This window comes from Electrophorus electricus, chromosome 6, assembly GCF_041902795.1.
Source record: "Electrophorus electricus isolate QZ-2024a chromosome 6, ASM4190279v1, whole genome shotgun sequence".
NCBI classification, from domain to species: domain Eukaryota; kingdom Metazoa; phylum Chordata; class Actinopteri; order Gymnotiformes; family Gymnotidae; genus Electrophorus; species Electrophorus electricus.
The window spans coordinates 13,567,580-13,585,847 of record NC_137502.1 but is presented as its reverse complement, the minus strand read 5'-3'; the positions used below and the strand labels follow the sequence as shown (position 1 = coordinate 13,585,847).

General features: G+C 40.5%; 1 protein-coding gene across 2 annotated transcripts; it reads left to right on the top strand.

Annotated features, from left to right (window-relative positions):
• The first annotated feature begins 9,688 nt into the window (after window positions 1–9,688).
• On the top strand, window positions 9,689–17,569 carry chrnb4 (cholinergic receptor, nicotinic, beta 4 (neuronal)). 2 transcript variants are annotated; one of them, XM_035525256.2, is made up of 6 exons: window positions 9,689–9,958; window positions 13,598–13,743; window positions 14,407–14,451; window positions 14,691–14,800; window positions 15,086–16,124; window positions 16,950–17,569. In XM_035525256.2, the coding sequence occupies exons 1-6, from the start codon at window positions 9,910–9,912 to the stop codon at window positions 17,121–17,123; spliced, it is 1,563 nt and encodes a 520-aa protein (XP_035381149.1). In that variant the 5' UTR covers window positions 9,689–9,909; the 3' UTR covers window positions 17,124–17,569. The 2 variants fall into 2 exon arrangements, with proteins under 2 accessions (XP_035381149.1, XP_081572104.1); XM_081715978.1 differs by lacking the exon at window positions 13,598–13,743.
• Window positions 17,570–18,268: the final 699 nt, after the last annotated feature.

The following is an 18,268-nucleotide window of genomic DNA, read 5'->3' as shown; positions in this document are numbered from 1 at the left end:
GTCTTTAAAGCACTTTTTTCAATCACAAAATGTCTTCGACTGCCTCCCAAGCACCATTTTTACCACATGTACTAAATGTGTCTGTACTTTCTATATGATTGGCTGTTAATTAACTTAAATCACCTTCCTATTTAATGTTGAGTTGCTCCCAATTAATTGCTGCATAGGGTGAGAAGTTCAACAGTAGCATTGATGAACATGACGGTGCAATTTCAATGTCATAACAAAGAGAAATATTAACTCTTGCGATGCAGCTTTCTAATAAATAAGGTACTTGTGATGCTGAGTATTTTAAGATATATTGGTCCTGTTCTTTCTAGACCACTAATTATGTTTCTTTGCCCTGATGTGTTCTTTGGAGGTTCCTGATAAATAGTACTGACAAGGCAGTGCAGAGACTGCTACTGTCTTGGATTACTGGGGCTAACACACCAATAACCTGAAGAACCCCAATGCCAAAGGGAAACCTGGAATGCAAAACCTGAAAGGTTTACCTGAAAACTCTAATAGGATTATGTCCAAGAGACTCGGTAAGTATGAAACCTTGGCTAATACTCTGTCATAGCTGAAATATTTCAGCTAAATGAAGAAATAAAATATAATCTTTCTAGTTCAAGCTTATCAAACACCATATGGATGTTTTCCACGTTTGATCAGTTTGTTTCTTTAGGTCGAAAACAGCTTAGAAACCAACCTGTAGCTGTGCATGCAGACTAATAATGGGTTCCTAAACCATGCCATAGTAACTCTTACATTTTCTACTAGGGGTCATCATATCAGGGCATCGCATAGTTTGATGAGCATGTATATTGCATGAATCCAGGAGTGTAATAGATTAATGGGCTCTTCTGGCACTGTGTAATTGTGTAATTGGATAATGGCTATCAGTACATCAGCATCACGCACTGGGTCCTGTTTTTCTCCATCCTCGCTAACCAAGTAAACGGTGGTCTAATCAAATCCTCTGCCAGAGTCTGTTTACCTTACTCACTGATGAGCACAATGCTGGGCAGACAGAGGTGAATTGGATCTTTACATGCTGTGTGTGTGTGTGTGTGTGTGTGTGTGTGTGTGTGTGTGTGTATGCGTGCGTGTGTGTGTGTGTGCATGCGTGTTTGTGTACATGTGAGTGTGTCTGTCTGTGCGTGTGGCCCCAACACTGGCCCCACCTGTACTAATCCATCAGTCATGCAGCTAATGCGGTTTATGGGTCCTGCGAGGGCCCTGACAGACTGACAATGGGGGAAGCAGGCCTGGCTTAAATCAATTAGCTAAGAGGACAGACCTAGCCTAAATCACAGAGAGCTGAGGAACCTGTTCAAGTTAGGGCAGAGCAGAGGGCTGTGTGTAGTGCTTAGTCAGGGCTAGTGCTGGAGTTATGGGCAAATACCTGACAGGAGTCGCTGAGCCAGAGAAAGAAATGGAGAGAGAGAGAGAGAGAGAGAGAGAGAGAGAGAGAGAGAGAGAGAGAGAGAGAGAGAGAGAGAGAAAGAAAGAATGATAGGAAGAAAAAAGAGACAGAGGGGAGAAAGTGAGTAAATGAGAGAGAGAGGATTCAAAGATCTGATCACATTACTTGTAGAACCTGTCTAGCTACCAATCCCAGGGGTATTAACATAAAATGCTGTGTAATCTGTTGATGGGATTTTTGCAGCTTTGCTGTACAACAATGTTAGTTATTAGTATGAGATAAAGGTATATTATATCTTTTGTGTTTATAGGCTATAAAATCAGCTCTTCCCAATAGTGAGTTAAGAGATAAGGTAACCCCCCATACATGTCCTTACATGCATTATTAAAGGCATGGTGTTAAAGGTGTTCAAGACCTGTCCTTTTGTGGTCTCATCAAATAAACACACATCTAAAGCCTCTTTACTGACAACTTGCCAGTGTTTTTTTGTACATGCATTCTGTATTTCTTATTTTGTTCTGATATGCTGCTTTTAATGGAATTTGTTTTTCATTTTTAATAAACGATCAGCTTTGCCAGCAAAGAGTTTTTACACTGTGGTATATTTGTAGTGAATACAAACATATGTGTGTGTGTGTCTTTATAAATTATTATTAATTTTATGGACACTCCTGAGGCTGCTGTTCCTACCAGGAGGGTGAGAAAGCCCTCTGGGAAGGATTCTCCTCACACAAATGGAATAACCAAAGTTATGGGTGTGATGAAGAATTTTCTTCACACCAAATCAGCAAAAGATTTTTGTTGCATTTTGCTGATTTATCATGGCTTTGAAAGGAGTGTTGTCTTGTTTTGGGTAACCTTGTGAAACATGGAGGAAAATTAGTGACCTGTGTAACATGAAAACGAATAAAGAACTGCATACCTCCACAGACTGAGAGATGGTGTGGAATGGAAGATTGGAAGAATCGCACTTTCCTTTCCAATGGGGAGCACATGTGCAGGAACATATGGCGTTTGTGCTCAGTGCCATGGTGCCACAGACAACATTTCTCACCTGTAGTCTTGGGCATGGAGGATGTGACAGTTGGCCATCTGGAGTCCTAAGTGTGCACTGACACATCGCATTTAGATCCAGCCACAAGATAGAGGGTTGTAAAGCTAAATAAGCCTCGCAGAACTCAGGAGTGCACAGCAGTGTCACTGCCAAAACACTGCCAAAAAATATGTTACTCTCAAGATTCAAATGAAGGTTAGAGGTGGGGTAAAAGGACAGTGGACAAAATCATTAATTCACTGCATTCTCTAGTTATACTACACACTGTACACCCCATGAATTAAAAGGTTTAGCAAACTTTTTTAAATTGCAGAATTAAATTTAAGTAAACTATCATGCCAATTGTCACACAGAGTTTGTAGCACAAGAAGACTGGCCTCTCCTCTTGCACCAGGGAGAAACATTCTCAGATTGCACTGCTTCCAATTCACCAAAGACTGGCAGGATTAAAAAAACAACAACCCTGCAACGCTGATAAGGATCAAACTTTATTTGATTCATTCTGGATCTAAACCTCTACCAGTGCCAAACTTGCAGGAAGTTTAATATCCCTATCTAATTAGTTTGCAAAGTGCAGTATGAAGTCTTACCTCTATCAAGAATGGCTACATCTTTGAAATGATGTGATTGTGTGCAGGACTATGGAGCCCTACAATCCAACAGCGTACTTTTGCTATAACACCAAAAACAAGCAATAATATGGGGGCAGTTAGCAAATAATGTTCTACAAATTTGACATGTAACGTTTTGAACACTCCATAGATATGATTTATAAAAAGTGATGTAAAAATGGAATAAAATGTTAACAAATATATTATTACATCAATCAGCCTTCCTCATTTTACAAAGCATAACTACAAATTTACTGTCCTCTATAGTCAATTTACAGGGTTAATATGTCAACCAGGAACTTCCAGAGTCCATAAATGAACTAGACAAGCGTTTACACATGGTCAGAATCATATGTGAATGAAAGGTCATAGCAATTACTTAGATGCCATTTATAATTTCATTCTAATTGTAACCCTTGTCTTTAACAAGCTTTCCTGTTTCCCCCTGATATTGATCCATTGGAAACTGTTGACCCACTTCGACCCCTATATTCAGCCCTAGTTGTGACAGGACATTTTCATATTGATCACTATTGATTGCATTAGTAAAGTTGTGACCTATAAGCCACATACCAGCATGAGTGGCTTATCATTTTCAAAACAAATATTTAGGCTGTTGTTTCATTGTCATTTCTTCCCATCTATTCTAGTAAGAGAAAAAGATGAAAAACACTATAAATATCAAAATCAGTCAGATATTTTCCCTACATACTAAAATTATTCACTTCATCCACTCATCCACAAAGTCACATATTACCTTTTGATCTCTGTGAGACTGATTTGAACTAACACTGATGGGCTGTCATTTAGCCAGTGCCAGTGAAAAGACCACATGGAATCATTTTTACACACCTGTTAATGTAAGAGACAGATCAAATTGAATCATCTGCTTCATATAGTAATGCACACACACACACACACACACACACACACACACACACCTTTTTTTCTCATGCTCACAGGAAGGAAGAGGACAGAGAACCTGTAAAGCTATTACAGATCATGTTCCAAAAAGAAACATAAGCTGATGCCAGTAGCAGAAAAGGCTACTCTATAAGGTGATCTAGGGGTGTTATTTCTAGTTGAGACAAGTTTTTACTGTACATTTGCTATGTCCAACAAGAGACAGAGGCAATATTTAGTCATGATGATCAGACAGGCAGGAGGCTAAGAAGAAAAGATCTGTCACAAGTAGAGAAATATATTCAGATGAGCTCTGGAACAGGTCCGTCAAATCAATAGCCTTCTTTGTTATATGACAGCAAGTACTATATATATGATATATAAAAGGTCACTACCACTTTAACTAAGCAAATAGGTAAGAGCCTCCCATTGGATAATTCCTGCATGGGTGATTATGTTTCAGCAGGCAACAAGTTATTTAACCCTAACTGATGCAGTGAGTAGCTTCTCATTTGTTAAACTAACATGTCGAAAGACACTTCCTGTGGTTGTGGAAAAGATGTTAATCTGTTTCAGAAAGGTCAAATTATTGGCATGCATCAAGCAGAGAAAACATCTAAGGAAATTGCTGAAACTACTAAAATCGGCTTAAGAACTGTCCAACGCATTATTAAAAAGTGGAAGGACAGTGGGGAAACATCATCTTCGAGGAAGGAATGTGGTCAGAAAAAAATCCTGAATGATCATGATCGGCAATCACTTAAACAGGTGGTGAAATCAAATTGTAGAAAAACAACAGTAGAACTCAGGGATGTGTTTAATAGTGAAAGTATGAGCATTCCCACATGCACAATGCAAAGGGAACTCAAGGGATTGGGACTAAACAGCTGTGTAGCCTTAAGAAAACGACTTGTCAGTGAGGCTAACCGGCAAAAGCGGCTTCAATTTGCAAGGGAGCATAAAGATTGGACTCTGGAGCAATAGAAGAAGGTCATGGTCTGGTGAGTCCAGATTTACCCTGTTCCAGAGTGATGGGCACATCAGAGTAAGAAGAGAGGCGGCTGAAGTGATGCACCCATCATGCCTAGTGCCTACCGTACAAGTCTGTGGGGGTAGTATTATGATCTGGGGTTGCTGCAGTTGGTCAGGTCTGGGTTCAGCAATGTTATGTTCCCAAAGAATGAGGCCAGCTGACTACCTGACTATACTGAACGACCAGATTATTCTATCAATGGATTTTTTCTTCCCTGATGGCATGGGCATATTCCCAGATGACAATGCCAGGATTCATCGGGCTCTAACTGTGAAATTGTGGTTCAGGGAGCATGAGACATCATTTTTACACATGGATTGGCCACTACAGAGTCCAGACCTGAACCCCACTGAGAATCTTTGGGATATGCTGGAGAAGACTTTGCACAGTGGTCCCATCATCAGTACAAGATTTTGGGGAATTAATTAATGCAACTCTGGACAGAAATTGGACAGAAATAAATGTTGTGACATTGCAGAAGCTTGTGGAAATGATGTCACAGCGAATGCGTGTATATATATATATATATATATATATATATATATATATATATATATATATATATATATATGAGAATAATCAAATTAGTTACACATTGTACATTTGTATGATTATAAACCGGTACTTTGGTTGTTGTATGCATAATATTGTGATTAGTGGATAGTGATTAGTTCCAAAACTAAGACACTGGACAAAAAACTGAGCCATTATACTACATATAATGCCCTACATCTCCCCTTGATTTAATTTGGGACTTTATGTTGTAATTTTTAAATTAGCATTCTAATGTAATAATAATCACACAGGAATAATTGTATCTTAAACAACAAACTGCCATTAGTTCTCCAACACACAGATACAAACACACCGGATCATTCTTGGTGGCTTCTCTTTGTAAGTTAAATCAGTCCTACTGTATTGTGTTTATGGTTTGCTCCTGCCATCCTACCATCGCACAGGCAGTTTGATGTCACAAATGAAACTCGCGAGCTTCCCTCACTCATTCTCTCTCTCAGTCTCTTCCTCTACATTGCTCCCGGCTATATGTTCAATACACATCTGAACATCCCTTACTTGACCGGACTCTCTGCAGATACTCAGAGAGGAATCGATACCTTGGTGGGTCTGCTGCCACGCTGCCATAGGAGCCAAGCACTTGAGGTAATGAACTGCCTGTTTGATGTATCTCTCCTCAAGCAGAGCACAGCAACGCAGCTCCACTACACCAGCAATTCTTTGATTAGTCATTCCTTTTCCTTCACACCCACTCCCATGTTTAGCACAAGCAAGCAAATCAGCTGTAATTCCATGTCTATCAGATGCACTGTAGTGAAGTACACAGAGTTTCCAGAGAAACAGGACATTTCGAATAGAGGTCCTTTCTCAGCTGTGCAAGCAAAGTGCTTCTGAATTAGTAGAAGGAGGAGCTAGTTTATATATGAAAAAGTAGATGTTTAAATCATAACATTTGTACCATGGGGTTTTAAAGTTCTAAGAATTTTATTACTACCATAGCAACATCTGTTGGTAGTGCAAACAGATATGTTATTAGTGCAGTGTCCATTAGTATTAAAATACCTTGACACTGGAAAAGACAAATTCTTAATTCTCATGGTCCAAAGGTGTTCAACAAACTGAACAGCAAGCCTTCTCTTGGTTTCTCCAGTATAAAGCTGATTACATCTCTTACAAGTAATACACTAGATAACTCCTGCAGTGATGCATGAGGAAGAATGGGTGATGACAATTGGTCCTTTTGTGCCAGTTATTTTAGGGGCTGTGTTAATAAATGTACATGTAACACATCTAGAGCAGTTGCACAGTTGCAGGCTACAGTACCACAGTTATTATCTGAATGATCATTTATCTCACTCTTGACGATCATGTCTTTGATGTTTTTGTCTCATCTGCAGGAGATTAGTGGAGGATCCTTAAAAAGCAATGCAGTCTCTGCATTGCACTGGAGGATTCTGAAGTGATTAAGTATTATAACAAAAATGCTACACTTAATTGGTGATTAAGTGTAACGTTTTTCTATGATGATAAGTCCTAGCAGCAACACCACTCTCTGAACAGGTAAAACATGAGCAAAGGCATCATCCATGACATCCTCGGGAAACCCACAGTTTTGAAAATGTTCACACATTTCCCTGCTTTTCTGGAGGAAGCCTTCGTTCTCACCGCAAACGCATTTATGTCTAAGTAACTGCTCGTGTTTCATCTGTTCAACCAGGAAGTCTCCCAGAAACAAGCATTAAAAAGCACAAATATAATGTTTGCACACCTCATGTACATCATGGAAAACATGCTAGCACTAAAATGCACTGCAACAGGCGATGGCTAAATTGCACAATGAATAAAGGCACAGGTGACCATTTGTATTGCTGCACATAGCAAGAGAAACACAAAATTTAATATGATGTAAAATAATAGGTAAAATACGCTGAGAAATAATGACTTTTCACAAAGTGTACAGTAAAAACGTCAGGTTGGGATGTGCTATTACACTGGAAGGAATGTTTATTTATGGTTATTCTTATTTGCTCGTCAAATTTAATTCATTTTCACATACCATGGTTCTTATAAATGTTATATAAGTTATAATTAACACACAGTGAATAAGTATCTCTTATTCTTACTTTGATATAAGTGTAATCACCTTTTTATACATAAATTATTTTCTCTTGCTTCCTGTCTCAAGTTTTTCAGTTTGGGATGAATTATTGTAAAATTAAATAGGTTGTAGTGACTATTGGTGTCTCACTTCCTTTCTGTACGTTTTTATTATTATTATTTTTTCACTTTGGCCTGTGATGGAGAAATTACATCGATTAAGGTGATTGCTCCGGTGATTACTGAGGGTGGAGAAAAAAACAGCTATACAGCAATCTGATTATGTCAGGACCCAATGCAATATACACATGGAAAATATGGATATTACATTAGGTGAATGGTTTAATTATGATTACTTGATAATGGCTCTGCTTTAAAAATTCTACAATTTGATAGATTATTGATACACTTCATTTAGCAATTTCTGCAGATTTCCTCTTTGCATATGAATTTGAACAGTATAAAACTGTACATCTAGAACTGAACAGTATAAACTGACTGAACATCTAGAGCTCAACAGCATTTACCTTCATTTACTAATTTGAACTGAATTGCCAAGATACATAAAACACTTTGATGAAGTGTCCATAAAACAGATATCTGATTATGGTTGTGTCACTAGCATCGACACTGATTTGTCCAGGTCCTCGCTTTAAATTGTGTGTAGGAGAAATGCAGACAGGAAAAGCTGTGCACTACAGGCTTTTAAGCAGTGGCTGGAGGGCATACAAGCCTTTCTCTCTCTCACTTTCTTACTCAGTGAAATACATCAAAGAATTTTACCCTTTACCTCAGTAAACTGACCCTGGAGATTGCAACCATTAAAACAAAGCAACCACACAAAGGGAAGATTGGGTAGTAGTGAGAGTGAGGTGAAGGAGGCATGAAAAGATGGTCCAGAGAATCCGAGCCATCATGACGCATGACCTGGGGGAAATGGCAACGCCAACATGATAGCGTGAGATGAACAGCAAAAATATAATTCAGCTTCAAATCACAACATGAACTCACGTAGAAGTAGCATTTAATGCTCCCAGTAAGGCAAAGTCCCACAGCCCAAGCTCTCCAATCAATGCAAGCAGTTAAACCTTGGGCTTAGAACCTGACCTGCGGTAGAGCTGCCTGCTAATGCCTCTTAAAGTTGTGGTGAAGTGCTAAATCTGTCTTGGTGCGAATATATTAGCCCAGCGCTGGCTGGACATGAGCTGTGTAAATCTCTTGCTCCAGAAAGCCATCTAATCCTGCCCAGGCTGGACCTTGAATATGTCCGCAGTGCAACCCTGGACTCAGTGAATTATCACTCTCATCAGGGGAGACAAGGTGAGAATAACATGGATCATGGGAGCACAACAGGACATGGGCAGAGGAAATAATTATCCATGATTACATGAGCAGAGGTGCTGAGAGAATCAGCTGGGTTGTCATGAAGAGGACAGGGATGGGGATGTGTGCTTCACAGTCTGATTGGAGCTCGACATGTGGGTGAGCTGGGTAATGTGGAAATAACGTATTTAAGAGCAAGGAGCAAGTGTAGAGAAGCAAGACTGATGAGGAGTGTGTGGGAGAGAGAGAAATTGAGAGAGAGAAAGTTAAAGAAGTGACTGGCCCTGACCCAGAGAGCCTCAAATAGATAGTAGTCGTCACAATGTGAAACTGAGCCACCCCTCTGAGCTATGACCTCTCTTTCACCAGTCACCATAAACTGTGGAATGGCTCTGTAGATACAGTTTACTGTACGTCAAAAGCACTAGTGAGCACCGTCGGTATGGCTACCATTCCACCATTTACACTTGCTGACCACAAAAACCACACATAAATAGACTACACCCATACTCTGCTCATGGCCACACACAATTATGACCCATATTTAATATTTTTATTAAATGTATATTTTATATTCATTTTTTACATATATTTAAATTTAAACTCGCGACAAACCTAAATAAATGATAGGAAGAAGCTGTAAACGAGGTAAGCGCGCAATGGTACTTGCTTCTGAGTGAGCGTAAGGTAATGTTACGGGGAGGGGTGAGTCGCGGCAGCGCGGGGACGGTTCCCTCTTGTAGTGCATCCAAACCAACAGACATCTTTAGACACCCGATACGGTGGTTGGCAAATGCGCTTGATTTCCTTTAGGTCGAGACTGGGACACTTACCCGACATAGGCAAACACCCGACTGACTGTGTTAACCTGAAGCGCGTTTCCGCTCAGTTTGACATGGCACAGCATTGAGCGTAATGGGACTGATTGAGGAGAACGTGCGCGGGCATCACTACGTCGACTATGAAACGGATTCTCCTCACCCTCGTTTACATATTTACCCTTGTTCGGCGTAAGTAAAGTCAGTTTTATTGTCCTCTTCACACGCTCTCCGCTTAGAAAGAAAAGTTGGTGTCTGGCTAACTGAACGCAACCGACAAGACAACAGTTGATTCGGAGCGTTTATATATATATATATATATATATATATATATATATATATATATATATATATATATATATATATATATATATATATATATGAGACTTGAATTATTTTACTTTAATTGCAACAGACATTTGCATTTCTTTAAAATGGAGATTTGAAACATTTCAATTTAATCGCATTGACATGGCTTCAAAAACACTCAGAAAGAACGTGTATGTGTTTATTTCATGTCACATCTTGTACTATAAAATGTCTATTGATTTAAGTGCATTACTACATTGGCCACTATGGCAAGAATCTGTCATCTGTGGATAGTGGTTATGTTTTGTACAAGTAGCTACTGTTAACACTAAAGCCCATTTTAATTCTGCATTGAATATGTAGTGTCTGGGCCTGGTATAAAACATTAAGGGACAATCACTCTGGGATTTAACTGCTGCAGCCCATATTTCACTTTCCACTGCCCAAGTCTTCCTGTGAGTGCAGCTTCTTTCTGAAAATATCAGTCCTGAATCACTGAAATCCTCTTTGGTGTTTTCAGTGTCATTTTTTTCATTGTTACATTCAGGAGCATGTACATACGTGTATGTGTAAGAAGATCCACAAAGATTATTTGTTAAGAGTGGCTTACATCAGTTCTAGTCAGGCATGCATTTTTAAAGAGGAAATTAAAATATGTGGATAATGAACTTCCTTGTTGTAGATGTGCTAAGGAATCTGCTTTGAAATGATCTGCCAATATGTTTAAAGACTTTAAACACCATGGAAGCAAGAACAGTGTGCAAGACTTTTGAAAGTATGTCTTGTCTGGAATCTTGGACTGTTTTCAGGTGTGCAAAAATTCTTTATCTGCTTGTATATGTGGTATAAAATGCTATAACAGGGTCACTCAGTCATTTAATGTCAATACACTAATATATTAGCAATCAATTAGTCAGCTCAACAGTCACAGTTGTTGCTCTATGAACCAAGTACACACACTGCCCAACCAAAAGCAGCAACCAAAAGGGCAGCAAATAGGAGTTCATTAATATTAGCTTTCTTTTATATTGTTCTGCGTTGTACATTTGGATAAGAATGTTCTGTTTGACATGCATGTCCTGCTGCTTTGACAGTAGGCCATCTGCTGTAGAGAGCTGTTCAAAGCCTGGTGAATTATGAAAGACCCTAGCCAAGCCATTGATTCTCAACAGCTTTAAGCCTTGGCCCTACATGGCACTGGACAGTGAGAAGCTACACCCAGGCAGCTGCTCCTCCACCTGTGACTGCTTCTGGAGGGGTAGGCACATCTGCCATCGTACACGTAGAGCCAAAGCCAAATCATTTAGTAACCGAGGACTTACTGCCAAACAAGCAATTGTCAGGTGTAGAAGACTGCTCTCACCTTCTGCTGGCAGAAGGTGATTGTCATTTTTTTTAATCAAAGCTCTTCTTCCACCTTGTTTATTGGTGTCTTTATTGTAGATCATTTATCTTAATTCTGCATTTGCTCTAGTCAGCAGCACAAAAGCACAGCTTGCAGCTCATCCCCTGGAGCCACTAATTAATGCCATGTTAATCAGTGCTGCTGTTAATTTGAATCAATTATTCACAATTAGTGCACCAAAGCCTGAATGATGCATCTGTATGTTTCACATGCATGTCGAGCCTTAGCAGTGTATGGGCTGAAACCCCGGCTCGCTTCAAGTGGAAACAGGAGGGCAAGGTGTCACTGTGGAAGAACCACCCAGCCTACTTCTTTCGTCCTGAAAGAAGCGTAACGAAATTACAAGGGAAACACTGTATATATGTGGAACTTAATCTTCACACCTATATAAGATTGTTAGACCTCCCAAAACAATGAGCATCAGCATGGATTTGCGCTTGTCCACATCCCCTTAGTGGATCTAACAGTCTCCAATCTTTTTTTACAGAAGGGTATGGGGATTCATTGTGGGGATTTCTGACCAGACACTGATGTTGGACAGTAAGGCCTAGCTTACAATTGATGTTCCAATTCATCCTAAAGTTGTTCAGTGTGGATCAATTCAGACCACTGGAGTTCCTCAACACTAAACTGTTCAAACCATGTTTTTATGGACCTCACTTTGTACCAGGGGTACAGTCATGCTGGAACAGGAATCGGCTTTCCCCAAACTGTTATTATAAATTTGAAAGCATTTAATTGTCTGAGATGTTTTTGTATGATATAGCATTAACATTATACTTCACTGGAAAAAGGGCTTAATCACTGAACAATAGCCTCAGATCATTATCTTCGCATTCTGGTAGGTAGTGCTCCCCTGGCATTCACCAAACCTAGATTCATCAGATAGTGAAGCGTGATTCATCATTCCAGAGAAGATATTTCTGCTGCTCCAGTGTCGGCATGCTTTACACCACTCCAGCTAACGCTTGGCATTGCACAAGGTGATCTTAAGTTTATGTGCAACTGCTTGTCCATGGAAACCCATTCCATGATACTCCTGATGTAGAGTTCTTGTTGCTTCCAGAGGCAGTTTAGAACTCAGTGTGTAGTGACTGACCCAACAGAGGATAGGGTTTTTATGCATTATGGTCTTCAGCACTTTGCCACCCCATTCTGTGAGTTTGTGTGGTACACTGCTTTTTGTGGCTGAATTATTGTTCCTTGACACTTCCATTTCACAATAATTGCACCACAGAATAACATATCTGACCAGGGCATATCTATTTGGGCAGAAAGGACATAGACTGACCTGTGGCAAAGGTGGCATCCTATGATGGCAGTTTTAAAGCCAGTTGTAAAGTCACTGAGCTGTTAAGTACAGCCCATTATACCGCCAGTGTTTGTCTATGAAGATTGCATGGCTATGTGCTTGTTTTTATCCACTGGTTAGCAATAGATGTGGCCAAAACATCTGAACTTAGTTTTGTCACATAGTCACATAGTCACATAGTCACATAGTTTTGCCAAAAATTATATATGTGGGCCTAATTTACCAATATAGGGTTCACATGTGCTGAAGAAGACTAATTAATTCCTAGACTCCAAAAGCTAGAAGCTAGTAATTTCTAAAGTATTGGAATGTTCTTCCTGCTGTGTTGTTAGCCCTTCCTTGTTTTCCATGCATTTTAAGGGTTGCTGGCTGATTGTGGATTCAGGAACTTGTTCTTACGGTAAGGTTCAGAGGCTGCGGACTGAGAAACAAGTCTCCTAGCACAGTAATAAATCAGGCTCCATGCTGCTGAAATGTGAACAGACGACAAGGGAGGGAAGAGGTTAAACACCACCAAAAAAATAAGAGCAGGGGCACTGCTTGTGGTGAAACAAAAGAGGATGCACTTCATGCACTAAACACATCACTACTCTAGTATCTCAAGCCCATCCTTGGGTGGTATTGCCAGTTAACACCATTCAGTGCAAAGAATAAAATGAGCATAAATGAGCACTTTCCACCCTCAATTTCCAATACATGAACACTAAGAAACACAAAGGGAAAAAAAGAGAAAAAAAAACAAAACTTGAAATAATACTGCAAATACCAGTTTGGCACTGAAGCTGCCACGTGCGTCCCTGTGCAGGAAGCGCAGGTGCGGACTCTGAGGAGAAGCTGATGAACTGGCTCCTGCAACAAGAGCGCTACAACAAGCTGATCCGGCCAGCCCTGAACAGGACGGAGCGAGTGACAGTGAAACTGCAGGTCTCCCTAGCCCAGCTCATCAGCGTGGTGAGGAGAAACACCACTTATGGTCAAGAAGAGGAAAGGAAGAGATAAGCTCAAAACCAATGCACCAAATAACACACAAAGCCAGACTGGAATGAGAACTAAGGATAATCTAATAGGTTCTCATTATGTTTTAGGCCTGGCTGGCCATATTTGGATTAAGCCACGAAATAACTAGACTAAAATGATTTTCGATTGTGACTCACCATTGACAATTGATACAATTGGCAATTTTAAATATTAAATTGTGCCATACATCCTGGGTGGTGCAGGAATGTTAGTATAGGAATGTGTCTACCTTGCTGCACTGTTCAGTAAGGCGTCTATATGTAATATCTTCACTCTGTGTCAAAGGGAGCTATATTGTTGAGATAATGTTCAGGACCCATCCTTTGATTTACAGGGTCATAACAGGGGAAAACACAGCAGTTCACATATATCCTATTTTATGATCCCTTATTGTCCTTTTCTCATCTTGTAATCGAAATCACTGTCACATAAGATTGGCCAGTATAAGAGGACTAGTGTGAGTTCATTGTGGATGCAGCCTTGTATCTATGTGCTGGAACTGTAAAGCTTGTCACAACGGTTTCCCACATTTGTATTTGTGTATTTGTAATGTAAAAGGTGAACGTACTCTTCTGTGTGCCTGTTCAATCCACTTAGAATGAAAGAGAGCAAATCATGACGACAAACGTGTGGCTCACGCAGGTAAGCTTGAATAGCTCATTACATGCTAGTGATAAGATAGTTATGACAAATGGCTTCATTATCCACGTCCTTAAATTTAGCCACAGACATGCCTATTCAGTGGAAGGGTAGCAATCACTCCCTCTCACGACACTCATTAAAATGATAATGGAGTTTGTAATTGAGTAACCTGTGGTTGCTAGTGGCATTATTTCTATATAACTTGGGCTGAGACAGCAATTGTTATTTGCTTTTCTCAGAACTGGAATGATTACAGACTGTCATGGGACCCATCTGAGTATGAAGGTATTGATAAGCTACGGATTCCCTCCAGACACATCTGGCTACCTGACATTGTTTTGTACAATAAGTAAGTTAAATGCACAGGGGGCATTAGGAAATCATTTTGAAGTCTGTTCAAATGTAATGCAGAGTCTCATATATAATACATCTTGTAATATTTTGAAGAATGTTTTCCATCATGTAGTCAGAATAGGGATAATGTGAGTAATAATAAAATGTTAAAAATGATTACTGATATATTTGAATGTGTCAGTAGTCAATTAACAAAATATAATGGATATTAAGCGCTAAGACATTTTTGTTTTATAGCAGTAATTACAAACATATCATTACCTCTCTCACCTGCTTTCAGTGCTGATGGTACCTATGAGGTGACAGTCTTCACCAATGCCATCGTGCTATTTAATGGCAGCATTGCTTGGCTCCCTCCTGCCATTTACAAGAGCGCCTGCAAGATCGAGGTCAAGCACTTTCCCTTCGACCAGCAGAACTGCACTCTGAAGTTCCGTTCCTGGACTTATGACCACACAGAGATTGACCTGGTCCTGAAGTCCGAGGCAGCCAGCATGGACGACTTCACTCCCAGCGGCGAGTGGGATATACTGGCCCTGCCGGGAAGAAGGACAGTCAACCCTCAGGACCCCACCTACGTGGACCTGACGTATGATTTCATCATCAAGCGGAAGCCACTCTTCTACACCATCAACCTCATCATCCCATGTGTACTCATCACGTCGCTGGCCATCCTGGTGTTTTACCTGCCATCTGACTGCGGCGAGAAGATGACCCTCTGCATCTCCGTCCTCTTGGCGCTCACCGTCTTCCTCCTGCTGATCTCCAAGATCGTGCCGCCCACCTCCCTGGATGTGCCTTTGATTGGGAAGTATCTGATGTTCACCATGGTGCTGGTGACCTTCTCCATCATCACGAGTGTGTGCGTGCTGAACGTGCACCACCGCTCTCCGAGCACACACACCATGCCGGCCTGGGTCAAGCTGGTCTTCTTGGAAAAGCTGCCTTCCATGCTTTTTATGCGGCGACCTCGGGGCCACTCAGCCCGGCAGCGGCTGCGCCAGCAGCGCCGGCTCCACGACCGTAGGGACCTGCTCAGCCTCGGCTATGGGCCTCCCCGTAACTCAGCAATGTCCTCCTCGGCCTCCGCTCTCTCCTCACCAGGACACTTTTATGGTAAGGCAGGGTCGTGTACCTTCGTCCATGGTTCCAGGAAAGGGGACACGCGACCCGCAGAGTTCCTGCCCAATGGTCACACCACCACTCAGGAGCTGAGAGGCAACAGGGCAGGTCTGGACTGGCGGACTGACGTTCAGGAGGCAGTGGATGGGGTTCGCTATGTAGCTGACCACATGATGGGAAGTGACGATGATCAGAGTGTAAGTGGTGCTTTGTAGCATTCGTTTTATCCTGTAGTATTCTATATTTATCTCTTTTGTACTCTCTTTTGGTGAATTAAAAGCTTGGTTGTACTGGATGTAGATTCACAGTCTTCATACATGCATGTTCTTGAAGAGGCTCTAGAAGCACTAGGCCATAAATATGCATGTTCCTAGGAGACTTTCAGAACACTGAAACAAAAGTCTTAGATCCATGACTCTGGGACAATGGAAAAAAAAACCAATCCTTTTTTTTTGATGTATGTTTGAATGCATTAAAGGCAACAGTAGTTGATTATATATTCAGTCAGTACAACATCATTGTATGTGTTGAGAATTTCCTAAGTGGGTATCTTTACCTTCAGGAGCATGTACTGGGTTTTATGAGCATCCTGACTGACATGTTAACACAGCAGCTGTGCTGCATTTGGCCATTAGGGATATGGTTAAAAGACAGAGGTTAGAACACAAGGTGCCAGGAACTACATTGAAGCAAAACCACTGTGTCAGTCCATTGATTGTTTTCTTAAATAAATCAATATAGGAGGGGGAGGTCACCCCCAGATGACTAATAGTGGCCTTTGTAAAGTGCAGAGGACAGCAGCCAGAGAAGAGGGTTATGGGGTCAATAACCTTCTGGTGTGCAGTTCAGCACTCACCAAACTGTAACTGATTTACTTTACTTGGACTTATTTACACATTACCATTTTTCTTCTTGCACTGTGTTTTATTCATATTTCTCTCTGCTCTTCACTGGTATTCAAACATTTTATTGGCTTTAATGATAATGCCCCCCCCCCCTTTTTCCCCCCCCCCCCCCCCCAGGTCATTGAGGACTGGAAGTATGTTGCCATGGTTGTGGACCGGATGTTTCTGTGGATCTTTGTCATTGTGTGTGTGGTGGGGACTCTGGGGCTCTTCCTTCAGCCCCTTTTTCAGAGTCAAACTGTGCCAGTCCAACAGCCAAGTGCTGAATCCTCCAGGCGGGATGGGATGTAAGGCACATTGGGGTGAGGACCCTGCACACCACTGACACAAAGCCAAAAGACTACAGTGCAACACCAGCTCTGATGTTCCAAGCAACTATGAGAAGGAGTATTTGTGTCAACCATCTTGGATAATTGAATTGTGAATATTGCTGATTAGCCAGACTTTATATGACATCAACCACTCACATGTCAATCACTGGTGCTTTAACACTGTAGAACCTGAATTATAGGACAATTCATTCTGAAATAAAGTCACTGTCCATCTAAAAGGTTATTTAAGTCCTACAAACGAGTGAATAACTTTGGCTGAATCACATTATTGGTCTTAAAAGTTTGACGGTTTTCTTCACTGGATATTAAGTTCTTCCACTGCCTATACAGCATTTCACTCTACAAATATCCCATTCTCATGTTGTAAAAATAATAATCTACAAATAATAATCTAATAAAGGCAAACATTCCTGACTCACAGTGTGTATTCCTTTTTGTTATGAATTTTAACATATTAGTTGACTTTGCCATGAAAGTTTTTCAAGTCATCATAAATGTTAGTGGTGTGGCCTTTCAAATGTAATTCAAGCTGCTTGTGTAATATAATTATTATGGATTTAATTTTACAAATAAACTACTGTCATTTGTGCACAAACAAACTAAACCACAGCAAGGGACTCTTGATCAGTACAATACTGATCTGGAGGACACTTCCTTTCAAATTATTTTACCCTTTACCACAATGCCTACATAATCAAAACTAGTCGAAGATCAGTATATGGGACATCTCTTCCACTATGTATCAAAGAGATTAAAAGCAACACAAAAAGATGCTCTCACCTCTTGCCCCCTGCTGGCCATATCAAATACAATATGGCAGGTTTTTTAACCCCACCCTCTGGAACTCCTTACCTAGTTATTTGTTCTTGCACCCGTCTTTCTTCCTACAGAATATGTTTCTCCCCGCTTAACTACTTTTTTTTTCTTGAAATTGTAGTGACCTTGGATACATGAAAGTTTATTATTATTATTATTATTATTATTCGTCATTATCATCATCATACTAGGCTCATCGTAGGTGTGTGGTATATAAGGCATATCACCAATTCCGGGTAAGTTTCCACTTCATATTCAGGACCATGGTTAACCACCAATAAATATGTG